Here is a 20,982-nt window from a genome sequence, read left to right on the forward strand (position 1 = left end):
GATATGAAGTTCTCTGAGCAGTGCAGACGGGCTGCAAGAGTAGCCCATGGAGTATTGTCAATGATATACAGGAATTTTTCCAGCAGGGATAAGGAGGTGATTATTCCATTGTATAAGGCAATGGTCAGGCCACACCTAGAGTACTGTATACAGGTCTGGAGGACTCATTTCAAGAAGGATGTAGAGCTGCTGGAAGGAGCACAGAGAAGGGCAACAAGATTAGTGATTGGAACAAAGGGGTGCTCTTACGAAGAAAGGCTTAAGTTTTGCAAATTACAGTGTCTGGAGACTAGGCACCAGCGAGGTGATCTGATAGAGGTGTATAAAGCCTTGAATGGTTTAAGCATGCTCAATGTTGATTTGATTCTTCCTCTAGCTCAGAAAAATCACCTGAGAGGGCATAAATTCAAATTGAGGAAAGACAGATGTAGGATAGACGTGCGGAAATTTGCCTTTAGCCAGCGGGTGGTTGGTTGGTGGAACAGACTTCCATCCCTTGTCGTGGAAGTTGATAGCCTAAATAAGTTTAAGGCTCAGCTGGACAGGTATTTTGAACGAACAGAGGGGTGAAGTGGAAGTGGGTTTTTTTTTTTTTTTTTGGCTGATGCTGCATAAGCTTGCTTTCTTGCATCAAATGCCTCTACTAATGCTAATGCTAATGCTAATACCTGATAGTATTTTCATTAATTAATGCTAATGCTAATGCTAATGCTAATACCTGATAGTATTTTCATTAATTAATGCTAATGCTAATGCTAACTGGTGATATTCTAGCTTATGTTACCCATTTATGTACTAATTCAATGGAAAGGTTTAGGGAAACACAAGAAGTTGCTCTTGACATCTCAAAGGCTTTCGATCGTGTTTGGCGTAAATGTCTTCTAAAGAAGCTACCATCTTATGGTTTGCAACTATTTTTAGTAATTGGTTATCCAGTTTTCTCTCTGATCGCTCACTGAGGGTGATGGCAGATGGCTCTCTGTCTTCTAACTTTCCACTAAAGCCGGTGTCCCCCAATCAGTTCTATTGCCCACTCTTTCCTTTTTTAGCATTAGCATTAGTAGAGGCATATGATGCAAGAAAGCAAGCTTATGCAGCATCAGCGAAAAAAAAAAAAAAAAAAAACCGTTCCACTTCACCCCTCCGTTCTTCCGAAATGCCTGTCCAGCTGAGCCTTAAATTTATTTAGGCTATCGACATCCACAACAAGCGATGAAAGTCTGTTCCACCAACCAATTACCCGCTGGCTAAAGGCAAATTACCGCACGTATATCCTACATCTGTATTTCCTCAATTTGAATTATGCCCTCTCAGGTGATTATTCTGAGCAAGAGGCAGTATCCCATTAGTATTGAGCATGCTCCTACCATTCAAGGCTTTGCACACCTCTATCAGATCACCTCGCCGGTGCCTAGTCTCCAGACACTGTAATTTGCAAAACTTTAGCCTTTCTTGGTAAGAGCAACCCTTCGTTCCATTCACTAGCCTTGTTACCCTTCTCTGTATTCGTTTCAGCAACTCTATATCCTTGTTGAAATGAGGCTTCCAGACCTGTATACAGTACTCAAGGCGCGGCCTGACCATTGCCTTATATAAGGGAATAATCACCTTCCTATCCCTGCTAGAAAAATTCCTGTATGTCATTGATAAGACACCATGAGCTAACCTTGCAACCCGTCTGCACTGCTCAGAGAACTTCATATCTGCCTGAACAATTACCCCAGGTCCTTTTCATTCTCTACCACTGTCAGTGTAGTACCACAGAGTTGATACGTTGCTGTTTCCCATATGTAGTACTTTACATTTGTCAATGTTAAACTTCATTTGCCAACTCTCAGCCCATCTTCTCAACCTTTCCAGATCCTGTGGCAGCAGCATAGCGTCAGTAGCGTTCTTAACAACCCTGCCAACCTTTGTATCGTCTACAAACTTGGACATTAAGCTTGATATACCATCATCAATATTATTTATAAATACAGAAAACAACAATGGACCCAACACTGAACCCTGAGGGACTCCACCAATAACATTAGTCCACGATGAGCAGTGTCCATTAATTACCACTCTCTATCCATAGCGACAATTCGCCACCAATGCCACACTGCTGCAATTTGTGCAGCAGTCTTCCATGTGCAACAGTATCAAAAGCCTTTCTAAGGTCCAAATATATAATATCAAAGTTATTCCCTGCATCCAATTCTTTCATGACTACATCATAGTATCCAATCAAATTGGTCAGGCAAGACCTTCCGTTAACAAATCCATGCTGTGTCTGAGCTATAACTGAATTCTTGTCAAGATGATCCTGCAGTGTTTCTTTAACGAGTGGTTCCAATAATTTTCCTAGAACAGAAGTTAAACTCACAGGTCTATAATTACTTGTATCAGCCTTTGATCCTCCTTTGTGATTTGTGGTTACATTTGCACATCTACAGTGTGCGGGTACCTCCCTTGAGTCCAAGAAAGCCCTTATAATTAAGGCTAACGGATTGCTTACTTCTTTTGCTGCCTCCTTTAATATATCTGGATAGATCCTTTCCACCCCAGGTGCCTTTCTCATATTTATCTTCAACAATTTCTCCTCCACTTTACTCTCAATTATTACAAGATCATCTAGCACACTGCCGGTGTTTACTTAATCTATGGCATTCCCCTTCCTGAATAACTCCTCATGTGTGAATGTAGATGCAAAATATTCATTTAGTTTGTTAGCTACCTGAGCACGATCATTAACAGTTGAACCTTCGATATGAAGTGGACCAATCTAATTCATCCCCTTCCTTCTAGAGTTTACATAAGTAAAGAACTCTTTGCTGTTTTTCTTTGCATCCCTTGCCAAAGATTTCTCGTAATCTGCCTTCGCCTACCTAACCTCCTTCGTAACTTGGTTACAGATCAACTTATATCTATCATAGGCTTCTCTTTCACAGGTTAATTAAATGTATCCCATGCATTTTTGTTATCTGCCATATATCTCATTAGTTCATCTGACATCCATTTAAGCCTGAACCTTGAACAATATTTCTTAGTTGGTATGTAAAGCCTAGTAGCTTCCACGATAATTTCTTTGAATGCTTCCCATTTTGAGTTTGCTGTTGGTAACATCATCAGTTGGTCCCACTCTATAGAAATTAAAGACTGTCTCAGACCATCCTAATCGCCTTAACAAAAGCAATAACCCTTCCCTTTACCCCTGATGGTAGTTACCTCCTTGAGTAAATCCCGCTTCAGCACTCTGTGATCAATGCCACCTAGTGGTTTCTATATCTGCAGATTCTTAATGCATGAAGAATCACTACTGATAATCAAATCTAGAGTATTGCTCCCTCTAGTTGCCTCCCGAACATGCTGATTTAGAAAACAATCATACAATAAATCCACAAAAGCCTTGCTTGTGTCTGAGTGACCAACCCACAAATTCCAGTCAATATCTGGGAAATTAAAGTCCCCCATTATAACACTCTCTGATTTACTGTACAGTTTCTTATTATACTCATCAGACTCATTAGGCCTATAGCACCCGCCTACTCTCAATTTTGATATCCCAATGCTTATGTCACACCAAACTGACACGACATTGCACTGTCCAGCGATGTCGACTGGCTTCACTTCCTTGGATTTTATGTGTTTCTTAACTAATAGCATAACCCCTCCCCCTTGCTATCCTGTCTATCCTTTCTGTAGATGTTGTACTCCCCAAATTCGAGTTCTGCATTACTTCTGTGTGACACCACGTCGCATACATCCCAACACTATCCGCCTTTGATGCTTTGAACAATACCACAATTTCATCAAATTTATTTACCAAACTCCTAGCATTGGTGTACATGCAAGTATACATGCACCTGTTCTTTTTCTTAGCTGCCCTAACACAACCCATGTGTTTACTTGTTCCCCAATGACTCCCAGCAGTCTCTGAAATATCCTACATCTTATTTTCCAAGCTGCTGCTCATTTCAATAGAAGCAGTGCAAGAATCACTTTCACCTCTGCCAGTGGCTACTGTTAATCTATTAATCCTTGTATCCCCCCCAATCTTGCAGTTTTCCGACCCACCTAACACTGCCTCGATAGCATCAGCAAACATTCTTGCACCCCTTCTATTTAAGTGTATCCCATCCCTGTAGAAGCAGTCTCTCCTGTTAACAATTACAGACCGGGCTGAAAAAAGTTCTCCCCCTTGAGCCTTGCACAATCTTTCCGGGCAAATTGATCGACAGGGCTGTCATCATATACTCCCTCCTATCGTTCTGGGCAGAATTGCGGACACTTTCAAATTCAACCCTAATTCACGGCTTTTTTTCAACAATGACCTGTACTTGTTAAGTAATTCATTAGTGCCAACGTGTACAACTATATCACCTTTTGTGCCCTTAAAAGATGATATCCGCTCTGCAACGTCATCAACTTTTGCCCCTGGCAGACATACCCTGGTCCTGTTCCACCTATTCTTTTTACAAAGCATGTTTCCCGTTTCCCTGGCAATAGAGTCACCAACAACTACTAGTTCCTTTGCGACCAGCGCATTCTGCCTTGGGGGCTGCCGCTGTGTTGCACGACGCCCAAGTGCAAGCTCTGGCGTTGGTGTGGGCAGCTGAGAGCTTGATGGGCCCCCTTACTTTTAATCCTTTCAGGCATCCACCCTGTCCTTCAAGCTCTCATATAGGGCCATAACAACGCTGAGTTGTCGCCTGATTTCCTTACACTCCTTACATCGCGCACATACAAAGACATCCCCCCATGGCAGTATCTTTTCCCGTACCTGACTGCTCCACAAACATCAAGCAAATAGTGCATTTTAAAAGGCTGTGATTCAGAGGGCAACTGGCCCCCTCAGTTCTCCTCTGAGCCACAGCACTCCCATTAGCTTCAGCCTTTTGCTTTGCTGCTCTGGTCTGAGTCATGATTTCGATTTAATTTCAATAAAATTTCAATTTCAGTACAAAATTAAAACCCTAAACTTGTATCCCAACACAGTTTTAACGCTATATTTATGTTTCAGTATCGAGTGTTATCTAGGAAATCCCTTTATATAACTTTCATATCAAGTTAAGTATTAATTATTTATTTTTGCTAATTATTTATGTTACGTAATCTAAGTCGTAAAAGTACAATTTAATTGGTAATGAAGTTCAACAAGATTAATAGATTTATTGATTAATTGACAATATTATATTATGTACTAAACTATACTAAGCTTGTGCTATCTAGTTCGAGATATTTTGTATTGCGTAACAATGGCGGCAAGTTACGAACGGTAAATCTATGGACACTTAAGTATTGTTTAACTTCCAAATCTCGCTGTCTCAATTCAGAATAAACTAAGGATCCTGACTAGCTACTTACAGAAAATAATTTTTTATATAACAATTGGTTAATAAATCGGCTAAATATGGTTAAAAAAAAAAACCTCTCGTTCAACGGAGCTGCAACTTGTAACATGTGGATTTGATATCCCTTACCAATACTAAGTAATACCTCCAAAATCTCTATCTAAGTTAAACTTTAAACTATGTATCGTAACTAGGAATAGAAAGCTACTCTAGATAATAAGTTAATATGCCAATTTAAGCTAATAAAACAGAAAATAAATCAGAAAAAACTTCTCTGTTCCAGGAGAGGCAATAAGCTACGTCCGCACAGGCTACCCTCGTCTCAAACCCCCTGTCTCAAACCCTCTTGTATATTAATGACCTTCTTCCATTGACTGGAAATCATATCCATAGTTTTGCCGATGATAGCACATTGCATTCCACTTTCTATTTTGAGAAACTTTGTCCTGCTCAATCATTTTCAATTTCTCGAAAATCTGCTACCAATTCCTTAAATGCCAATCTTCAGGTAATTCTTCAGTGGGGCAAAGACAACTTAGTTCATTTCAACCCTTCTAAAACTCAGTCTTGTCTTATATCTCGCAAAAAAGGATTCTTCTGCTCCTATGCTTATCTTTAGTGGCACTCCGATTTCTAGGCAAAATGATATATCTCTTTTGGGGATTACCCTGACTTCTAATCTCTTTTGGCACAAGCACATTACAAATATTGCTTCCTTTGCATCTAAAAAACTTGGTTTTCTCTTTCGCTCTCGGCGTTACTTTTCTTCCAAACAGCTGCTCACTCTGTATAAATCGCAAATCCCCCCTGCCATGGAATATTGTTCCCACATTGGGGTGGTGCCCCCAAAACCTCTCTCAGGCTTCTTGATTTCATTCAGAAGAGGACAGTTAGGTTAATTAATGATTCATCTCTAACAGAGTCTCTCCACTCGCTGCTCATAGACGTACTGTTTCTGCTGCATGCCTGTTGTATAGTTACTTCCACGGGCACTGTTCTTCTGAATTGGCTTCTATAATTCTCGCTCTCTCTTTCAAAACAGTCCGAACCCATGCCACCACCAGCCAATATCCATTTACTCTCCAACTTCAAACTCACAGAACCAACTTTTCATCTTCCCGGGTTATTCATTCAACTGCCGTTTTCTGGAACAACCTTCCTTGATACGTATTTCCTGAAAATTACAGTCTACAGAAATTCAAGTCCAATGGCAACAAATATCCTCTTTCAACTTCTCAACCTCCAACCCAAGCACGGTACTAAGTACTATAGGTTCTAATACCTCTTGTGTTTGGGGTTTACAGAAAAAAAAAAAAAGTAATGACCATCCCGATCATCATGTCAACCACAGTTATGGTGCCAAAGACCCTACATGACAGCCTTACAGCAATAGATCTCCCAGCGAACACCTACAAGGAACTCCATAAAGTAACAATCCTGAACAACTGTAGGACAATGAGAGAGTTCCTCGACCAACAATAACACCAGACATAACAACAGCAACCCTGTGTACTTTGTAGCAATACCCGTCACGAGGTGGAACCCCCCTCCCCCAATTAGGGAGAAATAATGTAAGAGCAACAACAACAAAAACAATAATAATAATAATAATAATAATAATAATAATAATTTTATTATTATTATTTTATCAAACATTGATAAACTTGATTAAATAAAATATTTATTGTAGAACTATTGACATTATTATACACCAGCGATTCGAAAAAAAATTTGTGGTTACTATAATAATTTCGTCTTATGAAAAGGGGTTGCGGATAAAAAGAAGTTTTAAGAACCAGTGCTGATCTAATATATGTGGCCGGAGTATGTGTTATGCCGTATTTACTCAATCGAAGAAATTTTATTTTATTTTATTGTTTTTATTTTTATTTTATTTTATTAATAAAAAGATAATAAAAAGATATTGGGTGGCTTTGAGCTACTTTATTCAGAATGAACTGCGACCGCTGAATGTGGTATAAGCGCTGAAGTTATAAATCTATTATTCAATTGAAACTTGATTTCGAATGGCCAGCGCTTTTTGAAAAAGAAAAAAGAAAAGTCGAGAGAGAGAACGTTCGTTTAATTAGCATTAAATCATGCCTCGTCAAGAACACGCAGATGTAAAGATAACAGGCCTTCCCCGCCTTCCCTCGTGCTTATGAAATAAGGACTCAAATATTTTCGGTTTACCATTAAACCAGAAATGTGCTGATTACAATATTTCCTTATTCACTTTCCTTTCCCCTCTCCTTTTTATGGGAGTTTTTTCAAGCCAGTTAAAAGTTTTACAATATAATAACATCTTTACCGTTTGTTGGATTTGTCTTACGATTTAATTAACAGGTCGGTTCTTTTTCTTACGGGAACGTACCTTGTTACTCACGTGACACCTGTTATCCAATCCTGCAGACAGCATTTCACTATGTATTTTGCTTGTGCGCTATACGAAAGTAAAGTCGTTGTGACCCATGGCGTGAAACATGTTAAAAAATGCCAAATAAGACCAAGAAGGAAAAGGTAAGATTATCAACAATTAGAATACGTGGTGCTCATGACTGTTGTAGTTTGCTATTTGTTGATGAGGTTGACCTTAGATGGACTTTTAGTTATTTAGGAATTATTTATCGTGCCCAAAGCAATTTAGCCTTATATAAATTGACTTATAAGAGTATTTCAAGAAAAACATAGTTTGGTAAATGTTTGTTCACTTATGTTCTTGAGTATAAAATTTAATGTTATTTATATGGTAAATATTAATGGTTTCATAGGTAGTTTAAATTTGCAATTTTACAATAGGTCTCGGGAAAAAATTTGTCAGGGAAAAATGGCAATGGAAAAGAAAATACTGAAAACTCAGAAGAGGTAAGTGTAGATGTAATTTCATATTTAAAATCTTGATTTAAGTTATATTATTATTTTCCTTTCATTACAGCAGTGTACTGTAGGTATCCAAAATACTTCACATAAACTCATTTTCTGATCTCATTTCATATGGGGTTTGGATTCTACAAGACTATATCAGTTTGTGGTTTCAGATTTGTTTTTAATTAATGGATATAACTGTGTGTGAAAAATATTTGGTTTTGACACATCAAGTTCTGAAACCAAGTATTCAGTTGCAAATTGCAAGTATTCAGTTGCAAATTCACTGTTTTAAAAGGAAACAGAATACTTTTATATTGATGAAAAGATTTTGATTGGCTGGTAGGGGAAAACAAAGATTTCTTTAACAAGATTTTTGTGAGTACAAGTTATAATTTGTTATTTTGAGAATATTTGTTATTAATATTAATTTTTTTTGGGATTATGTATTGGGAAGTACTAGCAATAGTTTGCCCCATTATACACCTTAAATGGATCCCATCACTGTTCGTTGTGTTTGTGGTCTTTGTTTGCCTATTTCTGGAATGGAAATTCCATATTGCTAGGGAAGTGAGTGGGCAGGAAACCTTTGCCCCTTTTAGATGTTCCTATCATCGCTGACACATGACTAGAGCAGTCTTATTGCCAGTGCCATTCTAAGTGTTTTCTCTGTCAAGAAATGCTTGCATTTGTCAGAACAAGATATAAAAAGAAAAGCATGATTCGTTGAAGAAGGGTTATATTTCTTTGTGGTAATAACTAACCTTGTTGATTTTCACTGCATCTTTTCCAGCAAATCCACATCCTACTGAAATGATGTCTATAAACCTATATACAGTATTCAAGGTGTGGCCTAATCAATGCTTCTTAGTTACCTGATGAGGTATGCTACTTTCATTACATAGCATGTTCATTAAATGCTATGGTGAGTTCTTAATTAGCTTTTTTTTTTTTTTTTTCTGCAACTTTAAAATTTATATTATTTAATTTAGCAACATTTATTTTTTAGACGCAATAAAATCAGTGTATGCAGCAATTTCAGAATTAGAGTATCACCGAAAAAATAAAAAATAAATAAGTACATTGTTGAAATGTGCAGTAGATGGCAAGAAGTTTTTCGATAATTTTGAAAGGTATTGCCATAGGGACAACCATTATGTTGAATGAATGATAAATAAAAGAATAAGAAGAATAAACATTTAAATCCACCCCAGAGTTCTTTTCTTATTTTGGAAGGCTCTATTGTAAGACATCTTGGAAAGTGGTTGAATCTGTTAAAAAGATTTACTTACTCCGAAAGAAATTGAGCAAAGTTATTGGAAGAATTTATATGCTGATAACTGTTATTATTTGCTTCCTTTATGTTATGTGCTCCCTTTATATAATATCAATTCATTAATCTTTTAATTAGTAGGAAGATGTCAATGTAACTGAAACATTAGCATTAATTTCTTTCTTTCTTTCTTGTTGTTCTTGTTATGGTAAAGAAATAAATGAGCTGTCACTTGCACATTAGCAGACTAGAGATTACAAAGCCTGCTGGAGAGAGGGGCCCTCATGAGACAATCAAATACATGGGCAGTGTTAGGGTTACATAGAGCAAAAATAGGCATGCATATTTTGGTATCCCTCATTTAGCATAGTAGATACATTTCAGAAAATTGCTGTGCTAAACAAAAAATTTACTTTTCAATATGAATACATACACTGAATTATGACCACCTACCTAATATTTCGTAGGTCCTCCTTTTGCCCTCAGTGCAGCAGCTATCTGACATGGCATTGATTCAACAAGATGTCGCAAGCTTTCGTTAGGTATGGCCAACCAAGCTGTGTGTAATGTGGCTAGCAATGCAGGTATGGAGGTGATTGGTGTATCCAGATGCCTGATATGGCTTTCCATAGAATCCCACAAGTGCTCTATGGGATTGATAGCCGAGGAAATTTGGAGGCCAATTAATATGCTGGAAGTCAGAACTGTGTTCCTCAAACCATTCCTGCACATCAAGTGCTTGATGGCTCGGTGCATTGTCATCTTAGAAGATACCATTGCCATTCGGGAAAAAGTGTAACATTAGTGGGGTGTACACAGTCAGCAAGCAGTTGACGACAGCGGAGACCAGTGATATGTTCCACATACACCAGGAGTCCAAGTTCCTGCCAGTGAAACATGCCCTACACCATACAGCCACCTCCACCGCCCTGTTCTTTTGATACCATTCATGATGAATGAAGAGCCTCATGTTGTTGATGCCAAATCCATACATGGCCATCCACGGTGTGGAGTAAATAAAGTGACTCCTCCGACTAGCACACCTTCTTCCTATCTTCTAATGGCCAACTTGCATGCTCTTTGCACTAGGCGAGTCTTTTACCCCAATGAACCTTGGTTAGGAGAGGATGCCATAGGGGCAATCTGCTGGTATAGTCTATATGGCGAGCGTGTGGCGCATGGTCATGCCAGACATTGTTCGGGGTTGACCCATGTTGTATTAGGTAGTCAACTCTTCAACAGTGCTGTGCCTGTTCACCTGTACGAATTGTCAGACCCAGCGCTCACCTCTAACATCAACCTTTCGCTGACCTTTGCAGTTTTGCTGTCGGGTCGTTGTTTGACCATTTTGATGCCAGTTATGGTACACTTTAACAACAGTGACTCTCGAACACCCCGCTAGTTCAGCCATTTGGGAAATCGAGGCACCAGCTCGTCAAGCTCCCACAATCTGTCCTTTATCAAAGTCCGGTAAATCCTTCCTTTTACCCATCACGCTCAGAATTTATTACCTACTGAACCACTTACACCTTATCTATGCTACGTTGGTCGACTGACTACGTGCACTCGTGCCTTATGTGGTCAGTGAGTCGCATTCAGTTTTCATAGAGGTAGTCATAATTCAGAGATCACTCAGTGTATAATAATGATATAATGCAGAATTCACTTAAACCGAGTACCAAATTTGACTGAAACCTCAATTTTGCTTGGGGGCTTCTCTGGTGCATGTATGTTGCTTGCTGTCCATTTGCATATGAGCTAGCTGATTATTGCCTGGCAGAGCTCAAAATGTGTTTATGTGACGTATTTTTGTGAATGAGTGACGGGAATGTGTGTGTGTGTGTGTGTGTGTGCGCGCGACGCGCACATGTGTCATAAATGTATACATGAGCCAGGTGTATGAATAAGAAAGTTGTGTGTGTGTCTAGGCTTTGGAGTCTGGCTCTGGGTGTTGTCACAGAGTGTGCTTGATGGGAAAACCTAAGTATATAAGTGTGGATGTGCTTGAATGACAGTGTGAGTGAAAGATGTTGGTATGAATTATGCTATAATAGAATAGTTAGTTGGCTCTGCCTCAGTTGCCACAGGCCAGTATTAGTAGCATAACAAATTCACAAGACATTAAATTATGCTTCGAAGGACTAAATTCTCCTAGGTCTTACTCCTTCAGGAGAGGCCCCCAGGTCAAGACAAAGATCTCCAAGAGACCTACCTCTCTTGGAGGTCGTTGTCTTCACCTGGGGACTTTACTCCTCAATTCCACCTTGGGCAGGCTGGTAGAGAGTTCTTGCTGTAATTCCTTTCTCTTCGAAAAAGTTCCTCCTTAAATTTCGTTATGTTCCTTTCTCTTCACCAAGACTCAGAATTTCCTTTGAGACAGTTCTAAATTCATCCAGGTCCACCTATAACCTCATTCTCTCTCTCTCTCTCTCTCTCTCTCTCCCTCCCTCCCTCCAGTTGCTGCCTTGGACCCCATGAAGAGGGGGAATCTAAATTGTGTATAGATTCCTGAGGAAGGGCCTCTGGCTATTTAGCTAGACTATGAGTTACAAACTCCCTCTCCTCTTGCTCCTGTCACAGGTGTCTGGCCTGCCAACCCAAAGGTCGCGGGTTCGAATCCCGCCTCGGGCTTGGATCAAAGTACTGCAAAAAACCTGGAGGTGCACTATGGCCACAGAACCTGATGCGCCAATAACTACCAAAAAAAAAAAAAAAAAAAAAAGGTGTCTGGCTTCATATTATTTTGTTTTCTGGTTTGCCCCCACTGATGCCGGGATAGAGTTGTGACCAACTGTAAGAAAATCTCCATGCTTTTTTAAACCCAAATTCCAAATTAGTTCCCCCCCCCTTTCCATGTTCTGGTCTGGTGGTGCCCATGCAGACTAGCTGTTTTACTGTTGGGCAGTGCATATATGTGGGTAGTAGTAGTGCCATGTGTTGTAAGAAAGCAAGTGTATGAGCTTATGCAGCATCAGCCAAAAAAACGAAAAAAAAATTTACAAAACAATTCCCCTCTAAATGTTTGTCCAGTTCCTCCTTAAATTTATTTCACCTATCAACTTCCGCAACGGCAGATGAAAGCTTGTTCCAGCAATTAACCACCCGCTGGCTAAAGGCAAATTTCCACACATCTATTCTACACTATCTTTTCTCAATTTGAATTTATGCCCCCTTAGGTTCGTAATATGAACAAGTGGAACAATCCTATCAGAATTCAGTGTTCTCAACCCATTCAAGGCCTTATATACCTCAATCAGATCACTGCGCAGGTGCCTAATCTCCAGACATTGCAGTTTGCAGAACTTAAGCATCTCTTGGTAAGAGGATCCCTTCATTTCCCCCTCACCAATCTTGCCCTTCTCTGTACATTAGCATTAGTAGAGGCATTTGATGCAAGAAAGCAAGCTTATGCAGCATCAGCCAAAAAAAAAAAGAAAAAAAAACCCACTTCCACTTCACCCCTCTATTCGTTCAAAATACCTGTCCAGCTGAGCCTTAAACTTATTTAGGCCATCAACCTCCACCACAAGGGATGGAAGTCTGTTACACCAACCAACCACCCGCTGGCTAAAGGCAAATTTCCGCATGTCTATCCTACATCTGTCTTTCCTCAATTTGAATTTATGCCCTCTCAGATGATTTTTCTGAGCTAGAGGAAGAATCCCATCAGCATTGAGCATGCTTAAACCATTCAAGGCTTTATTACACCTCTATCAGATCACGTCGCTGGTGCCTAGTCTCCAGACACTGTAATTTGCAAAACTTAAGCCTTTCTTTGTAAGAACACCCCTTTGTTCCATTCACTAATCTTGTTGCCCTTCTCTGTACTCGTTCCAGCAGCTCTACATCCTTCTTGAAATGAGGCCTCAAGACCTGTATACAGTACTCTAGGTGTGGCCTGACCATTGCCTTATACAAGGGAATAATCACCTCCTTATCCCTGCTGGAAAAATTCCTGTATATCATTGACAATACTCCATGAGCTACTCTTGCAGCCCGTCTGCACTGCTCAGAGAACTTCATATCTGCCTGCACAACCACCCCCAAGTCCCTTTCATTCTCTACCACTGTCAGTGTAGTACCACAGAGTTGATACGTTGCTCTGGGGTTGCTGTTTCCCATGTGTAGTACTTTACATTTGTCAATGTTAAACTTCATTTGCCACCTCTCAGCCCATCTGCTCAACCTTTCCAGATCCTGTTGCAGCAGCATAGTGTCAGTAGTGTCCTTGACAACCCTGCAAACCTTTGTATCGTCTGCAAACTTGGACATTAAGCTTGATATACCATCATCAATATCATTTTTAAATACAGAAAACAATAATGGACCCAACACTGAGCCCTGAGGGACTCCACTAATAACATTAGTCCACGATGAGCAGTGTCCATTGATTACCACTCTCTGTCTTCTCCCCCTCAACCACCCCTTTATCCATAGCAGCAATTTGCCTCCAGTGTCACACTGCTCCAATTTGTGTAGTAGTCTTCCATGTGCAACAGTATCAAAAGCCTTTCTAAGATCCAAGTATATAATATCAAAGTTATTCCGTGCATCCAGTTCTTTTGTGACTGCATCATAGTATCCAATCAAGTTGGTCAGGCAAGACTTCCCCTGCTGTGTCTGAGCTATAACTGAAGTCTTGTCTAAATGATCCTGCAGTGCTTCTTTAACCAGTGCCTCCATTAATTTTCCTGGAACAGAAGTTAAGCTCGCAGGTCTATAATTACTTGTGTCAGCCTTTGATCCTCCTTTGTGAATTGGGGTCACATTTGCACATTTCCAGTCTATGGGTACCTCCCCTGAGTCCAAGGAAGCTCTCATAATTATGGCTAAGGGTTTGCTTACTTTCTTTGCTGCCTCCTTTAATATAACTGGATAGATCTCATCCACCCCGGGTGCCTTTCTTGTGTTTATCTTCAACAGTTTCTCCTCCACTTTACTCCCAGTTATTTCAAGATTCTGTAGCTTACTGCTAGAGTTGAATACACCTCTGGCATTCCCCTTGCTGAATAACTCCTCATGTGTGAATGTCGATGCAAAATATTCATTTAGTTTGTTAGCTACCTGAGCAGGATCATCAACAGTTGACCCATCAATATCAAGTGGACCAATCTGATTCATCCCCTTCCTTCTAGAGTTTACATAAGTAAAGAACTCTTTGCTGTTTTTCTTTGCATCCCTTGCCAAGGATTTCTCGTAATCTGCATTCGCCTGCCTAACCTCTTTTGTGACTTGGTTGCATATCAACTTGTATCTATCATAGGCTTCTGTGTCATGTGTTAATTTGTAAGTATCCCATGCATTTTTCTTCTCTGCCATATGCCTCATTAGTTCATCTGACATCCATTTTGGCCTAAACCTTGAACAATATTTCTTAGTTGGTATGTAAAGCCTAGTAGCTTCCAAGATAAGTTCTTTGAATGCTTCCCATTTTGAATTTGCTGTTGGTAACATCATCAGTTGGTCCCACTGTATAGAATTTTTAAATACTGTCTCAGTCCATCGTAGTCGCCTTTACGGAAGCAATAACCCTTCCCTTTACCCCTAATGGTAGTTACCTCTTTGAGTAAATCCCACTTCAGCACACTGTGATCATTGCCACCTAGTGGTTCATTTATCTGCAGATTCTTAATGCATGAAGAATCACTGCTGATAATCAAATCAAGAGTATTACTCCCTCTAGTTGCCTAACGAACATGCTGATGTAGAAAACAATCATCCAATAAATCCACAAAAGCCCTGCTAGTGCGTGAGTAACCAGCCCCCAAATTCCAGTCAATATCTGGGAAATTAAAATCTCCCATTATAAGACTCTCTGATTTACTGGCCCACTCTATTTCCCTGTACAGTTCCTTATTATACTCATCAGAGTCATTAGGCCTATAGCACACTCCTACTCTCAATTTTGATCTCCCAATGCTTATGTCACACCAAACTGACTCAACACTGCACTGTCCAGCGATGTCGACTGGCTTCACTTCCTTGGTTTTTATGTGTTTCTTAACTAATAGCATAACCCCTCCCCCCTTCCTCTCCTGTCTATCCTTTCTGTAGACGTTGTACACCCCAAATTGCAGTTCTGCATCCCTTATATCTGTGTGACACCACGTCTCTGATATCCCAACAATATCTGCCTTTGATGTTTTGAGCAATACCTCAAATTCATCAAATTTATTTACTAAACTCCTAGCATTGGTGTACACACAAGTATACCTGCACCTGTTTCTATTCTTAGCTACCCTAACACAACCCATGTGTTTACTTGTACCGCAATGGCTCCCAGCAGTCTCTGAAATACCATGCATCTTATTTTTCAGGCTTCTGCTCATTCTAATAGAAGCAGTGCAAGAATCTCTTTCACCTCTGCCAGTGGCTACTGTCAATCTATTGGTCTTTGTCTCCCCCCAAGCTAGCAGTTTTCCGACCCACCTACATGCTCAAGCAAATCTACATCCTTCCTAAAATGAGGCCTCCAGACCTGTATGCAGTACTGAAGATGTGACCTGACCATTGCCTTATACAGAGGGATAATCACCTCCTTTTCCCTGCTAGCAAAATTCCTATATATCATTGACAAAATCCCATGACCTGCCCTGGCAGCCTGTCTGCATTGCCCAGAAAACTTCATATCTGACTGCACAATTACTCCCAGGTCTTATTCATTTTCTCCCACCTTAAGTGTAGTACCACACAGCTGGTACGTTTCTCTGGGGTTACTTCTACCCATCTGCAGTACTTTCCATTTGTCAATGTTAAACTTCAGTTGCCACTTCTCAGCCCGTCTGCCCAAATTTTATAGATCCTGTTGCAGTAGCACACTGCCATTAACAACCCTGCCAACCTTTGTATTATCTGCAAACTTCGACACTAAGCCTGATATACCTTCATCAATATCATTGATAAATATACAAAACAACAGTGGAGCCAACACCGAACCCTGTGGGACTCCACTAATAACATTAGTCCATAAAGAGCAGCACCCATTGCGCCTCCGTAGCCAGGTGGGAAGGAGCAGCAGTGCATAGCACATGCTTCTTGATTAGACCGGGGTTCGAGCCCGTCACCACCAAATACGGAGGATGTGGAAAGGTCAGGGAATGACCACCGCATATCCCGGAGCAATATGGCCTTAGTTGCTAATGCTCCTAAAAACCAAAATAACTAACTAGCAGCACCCATTGATTACCATCCTCTGTCGTCTCCCGCTCAACCATCCTTTTATCCATTGTAGCAACTTACCCTTAATACCATTCTTCTCCAATTTGTACAGTAGTCTTCCATGCTCAAGAGTCAAATTAATTTCCTGAAATCCAAGTATATGATATCAAAATTATTTTTTGCATCCTGTTCCTTTGTAACCACATCATAATATTCAGTCAAATTTGTTAGACAAGACGTTCCCTTAACAAACCCATGCCGTGTTTGATTTATTGCTGCAGTCTTGTCTAGATGACCCTGCAATGTATCTTTAACCAGTGACTCCATTATTTTTCCCCGAACAGAAGTATAAACTGACTGGTCTGTAATTACTCATGTCACTCTTCAATCCCCCTTTGTGAATTTGGGTATATTTACACATCTCCGGCGCGTGGGGACCACCCCTGAGTCCAAGGATGCTCTCATAATTATGGCTGAGGGCTTGCTTACTTCCTTTGCTGCCTCCTTTAATATAAGTGGATAGATCCCATCCACCCTAGGTGCCTTTCTTGTGTTTAACTTCAATTTCTCCTCCACTTTGTTCTCAGTTATTACAAAATCATTAAGCACCCTGCTACAATTTGATAACCTGGCATTTTCAAACCTTAATAACTTCTCATGTGTGAATGTAGATGCAAAATACTCAGTTTGTTTGCTATTTGAGCAGGATCATCAACAGTTGATAATGATGATGGGTGGTGGGGTCTTGCTTGGTTTCGAGAAGGGCCTCAAACTATGCAAGTAATGTGTTTATATATATATATAAGCTGAATTTAAAATAGGATATTTTCCAGTAGCATGGCAAACCAGTAGAGTGAAAAAGAACTTAACCAAATAAAATAAAATAACATAACAATAACAGAAAAATATATATGGGAGGGATAAAGAAGAAGAGGGTAGTGTTGAAACAACATTCCTAAAATAATTTAGAAAATTAAGTCAATTAAAAGAAATTTAGTGCCCCCCCCCTGAAGGCACCCGTTTCTGAATTATGTGAAAGTTCAGTAACTCTTTAGGAAACACAGACTAACAACATTACATGACAAATTAATAAATTGAAATTAAATGAAATTTTATTTTATTTTGTCTCATTTCATTTCATTAATTGGTCATGTAATGTTGTTAGTCTTGAGGTTATGTGGTTAGGTCCTTGAGGTTGTCACAGACATTCTCTCAGACATGCCAGACAAGCTGTACTTGCTACCTGAGAGTCTAAAACGCTGATGGAACTGATATTCGGGTGACATTCAAGCCAAGTGGACCCAATTTCGGCGAAGTCCGGATGGTCTGTGACAGCCATATCCTTTGCTTGCACTTTCACGATGGTGGGACTGTTAGTAATCCTGGGTATAACCTCCATGCACAAGTAAATGATGGGTGACCACCCAGGTGTGAACCAACGTAAGCAGGGGTCGAGGTGTGACGCCCACACCACATGGAGGAACGCCGCCCCTCTATGTTACCAGGCAGTACTAGATGGTAGATGACTCTCATCAAGTGGTGAAATACCACCACTTTGCTTATTGGAGGCTTGAAGTGGTGGAACCCATGTTTAGTCTCTAGAGCTAAGTTCCAGTCAACTCTTCCCTATCTCTGCCATCATGCAGTATGACTGATGACTTTTGAGGTTATGATGAACATCATGGCGAGAGCCAATATTTCTTACATTTCGAGGGTACAGCTCTAAAACGGTGTTCGCAGGCCGGCCGCTAGTTAGTACACCGGACCGAACCTATTGGTAACTCTTTAGGAGGCTTCCGGATCAGCTAGTATATAATCTTGCTACCTCTACTCTGCCAGATAGTGACTGGAGGGAGTCCGAGTAGTGTGTATGCGGGGAGCATTGTCGAGGCCACGTTATGTCAAGGATCTGGGTATATTCTTATCACATGTACGCCATATCCAAAAATTTCATTACTTCATATAACATGTCCCACCCACTTTTTCTTACTATTGAATACACCATGAATTGTCAAACTAATAGAGCAAGCTTATCTGCGAAAAGATCTAAACCTCCCAAGGACTTCCTAATTCATTTCACAAATATACGTGGTCTCAATTCTAATCTCAACTATGTCCATTTCCACTTGCAGTCTGCCAAACCCCATGTACTTTTTCTGACAGAATCTCAGTTATCGGTTGATTCAACTACTGCTCATCTCAGATGCCCAAATTATTCGCTGTATGATTCCTTTCGCCTCAAAGGTGGTACTTGTGCATACGTCCGTTCTGATATTTCCTGTCAGAAACTTGGCAATTTGGAATCTCCTCTCTTTGATCTTCTCTGGCTTAAAATCTCTCTACCTCATTGTGTCAAATTCATCTGTTGTCTCTACCGTTCTCGAAACTCCACTAATCACTTGGAGCACTTTGGCTTCCTCTCTTTGCGACTCAACTTTCTCCAGTCCAACTTTCCTAAAAGTGAGGTAATTTTCCTTGGTGATTTTAATGTTCACAACTCCAGCTGGCTTCCGTTTTCTAGTCACACCGACCCAGCAGGTCGAGATGCTGAGGCTTTTGCAATTACTAATGACCTAGCACAGATTGTTCATTTACCTACAAGAATACCGGACAATTCTAATCATACAGCCAATATGCTTGATCTTTTTCTCACAAACAACCCTTCTAAGTACATGGTCGGATTACTGTTTCAAAACTTCTGATGTCAATGTTTGATCAGATCGTGTCAGCGAAATTATTCTTGCAGGAATGGAATCCTTTATCCCACACTCCACTTTAAAATCTCGTCCATTATCTAAACCTTGGTTTTCCAATAAATGTGCTAAGGCTGTTCAAGAGAAGAATGTTGCATATCGTAATTGGCTTGTTTCTAATTCTTCAGTTTCATTTTCTGCCTACACCAAAGCTCGCAACAATTGTAAAGCAGTTATTAATCAGTCCAAACTAGAGTTTAAACATTCTAAGAGTAGAAAACTTGCTTCTTGCCCTAATGGTAGCCGAGCATTCTGGTCTCTTGCCAAAGCTATTGGCCGCAACTTTTGCCCATCTCTGCTCCCACATCTGTCAAAACCAGATGGTTCTGTTGTCACTTCAGCCAAGGATAAAGCTGACCTTCTAGCATCCCATTTTTCTTCCAGCTCATGTATTAATGATCGTGGTAAAACACCTCCCACCATTCCCAACATGCTCTTTTCAATGCCTCCTGTTGTCTTCCGTCAAAAGGATATCAGAAGGATTTTGATGATGCTAACAAAACTCCAGGTCCTGATGGTATTTCTCTACTTGTTCTCAAAACCTGTGCTCCTGAACTTACTCCTATTCTTTGCCGCCTTTTTTCACTTTCTTATTCCAAAGGCGTTTTTCCTTCTGCTTGGAAATTTGCTCATATCCAGCCAGTTCCTAAAAAGGGTGCAAATCCCTCCCATCTAATTATCGTTCCATTGCAGTTACTTCTACTCTCTCTAAAGGAATGGAGAAATCAATTAACCACCAACTCTTAAAATACCTAGAAACCTTCCGTCTGATCAACTATCCCCAGTATGGATTCCGTCAGTGTCGATCCACTGGTGATATTGTGGCTTATGTTACCGATTTGTGGACTAATTCAGTGGAAAGGTTCGGTGAAACACAAGTAGTTGCTGTTGACATCTCAAAGGCTTTTGATCATGTTTGGCATAAAGGTCTTCTAAACGAGCTTCCATCTTATGGTTTGCCAACTGTTTTTAGTAATTGGTTATCCAGTTTTCTTTCTGATCGCTCACTGAGGGTGATGGTAGATGGCTCTCTGTCTTCTAACGTCTCCACTAATAGTGGTGTCCCCCAAGGTTCAGTTCTTTCTCCCACTCTTTTCCTTTTGTATATTAATGACCTTCTTCCATTGACTGGAAATCCTATCGATAGTTTTGCCGATGATAGCACATTGCATTCCACTTTCTATTTTGAGAAACCTTATCCTGCTTAATCAGCTTCAACCTCTCGAAAATCTGCTACCAATTCCTTAAATGCCGATCTTCAGGTAATTCTCCAGTGGGGCAAAGACAACTTAGTTCATTTCAACCCTTCTAAAACTCAGTCTTGTCTTATATCTCGCAAAAAGGATTCTTCTGCTCCAATGCTTATCTTTAGTGACACTCAGATTTCTAGGCAAAAGGATATATCTCTTTTGGGGATAACCCTGACTTCTAATCTCTTTTGGCACAAGCACATTACAAATATTGCTTCCTCTGCATCTAAAAAACTTAGTTTTCTCTTTCGTTCTTGCCGTTACTTTTCTTCCAAACAGCTGCTCAAGCTGTATAAATTGCAAATCTGCCCTGCCATGGAACATTGCTTCAACACTACCCTCTTTTTTAT

General features: G+C 40.1%; 1 protein-coding gene across 1 annotated transcript in view; it reads left to right on the forward strand.

The window, feature by feature from the left end:
• The first annotated feature begins 7,775 nt into the window (after positions 1-7,775).
• Positions 7,776-20,982, forward strand: part of LOC150084621 (serine/threonine-protein phosphatase 2A 56 kDa regulatory subunit gamma isoform-like) — a 387,095-nt gene continuing 373,888 nt past the window's right edge. Inside the window, exons 1-2 of the mRNA XM_090376516.1 lie at positions 7,776-7,853; positions 8,133-8,198. Of these exons, the coding sequence (XP_090232642.1) occupies positions 7,827-7,853; positions 8,133-8,198 (93 nt within the window). The 5' untranslated portion in view covers positions 7,776-7,826. The remainder of the gene's footprint in view (positions 7,854-8,132; positions 8,199-20,982) is intronic.

The sequence above is a fragment of the Mastigoproctus giganteus genome, chromosome 6, assembly GCF_048544385.1.
Source record: "Mastigoproctus giganteus isolate SK-2022 chromosome 6, ASM4854438v1, whole genome shotgun sequence".
Lineage (NCBI taxonomy): Eukaryota > Metazoa > Arthropoda > Arachnida > Uropygi > Thelyphonidae > Mastigoproctus > Mastigoproctus giganteus.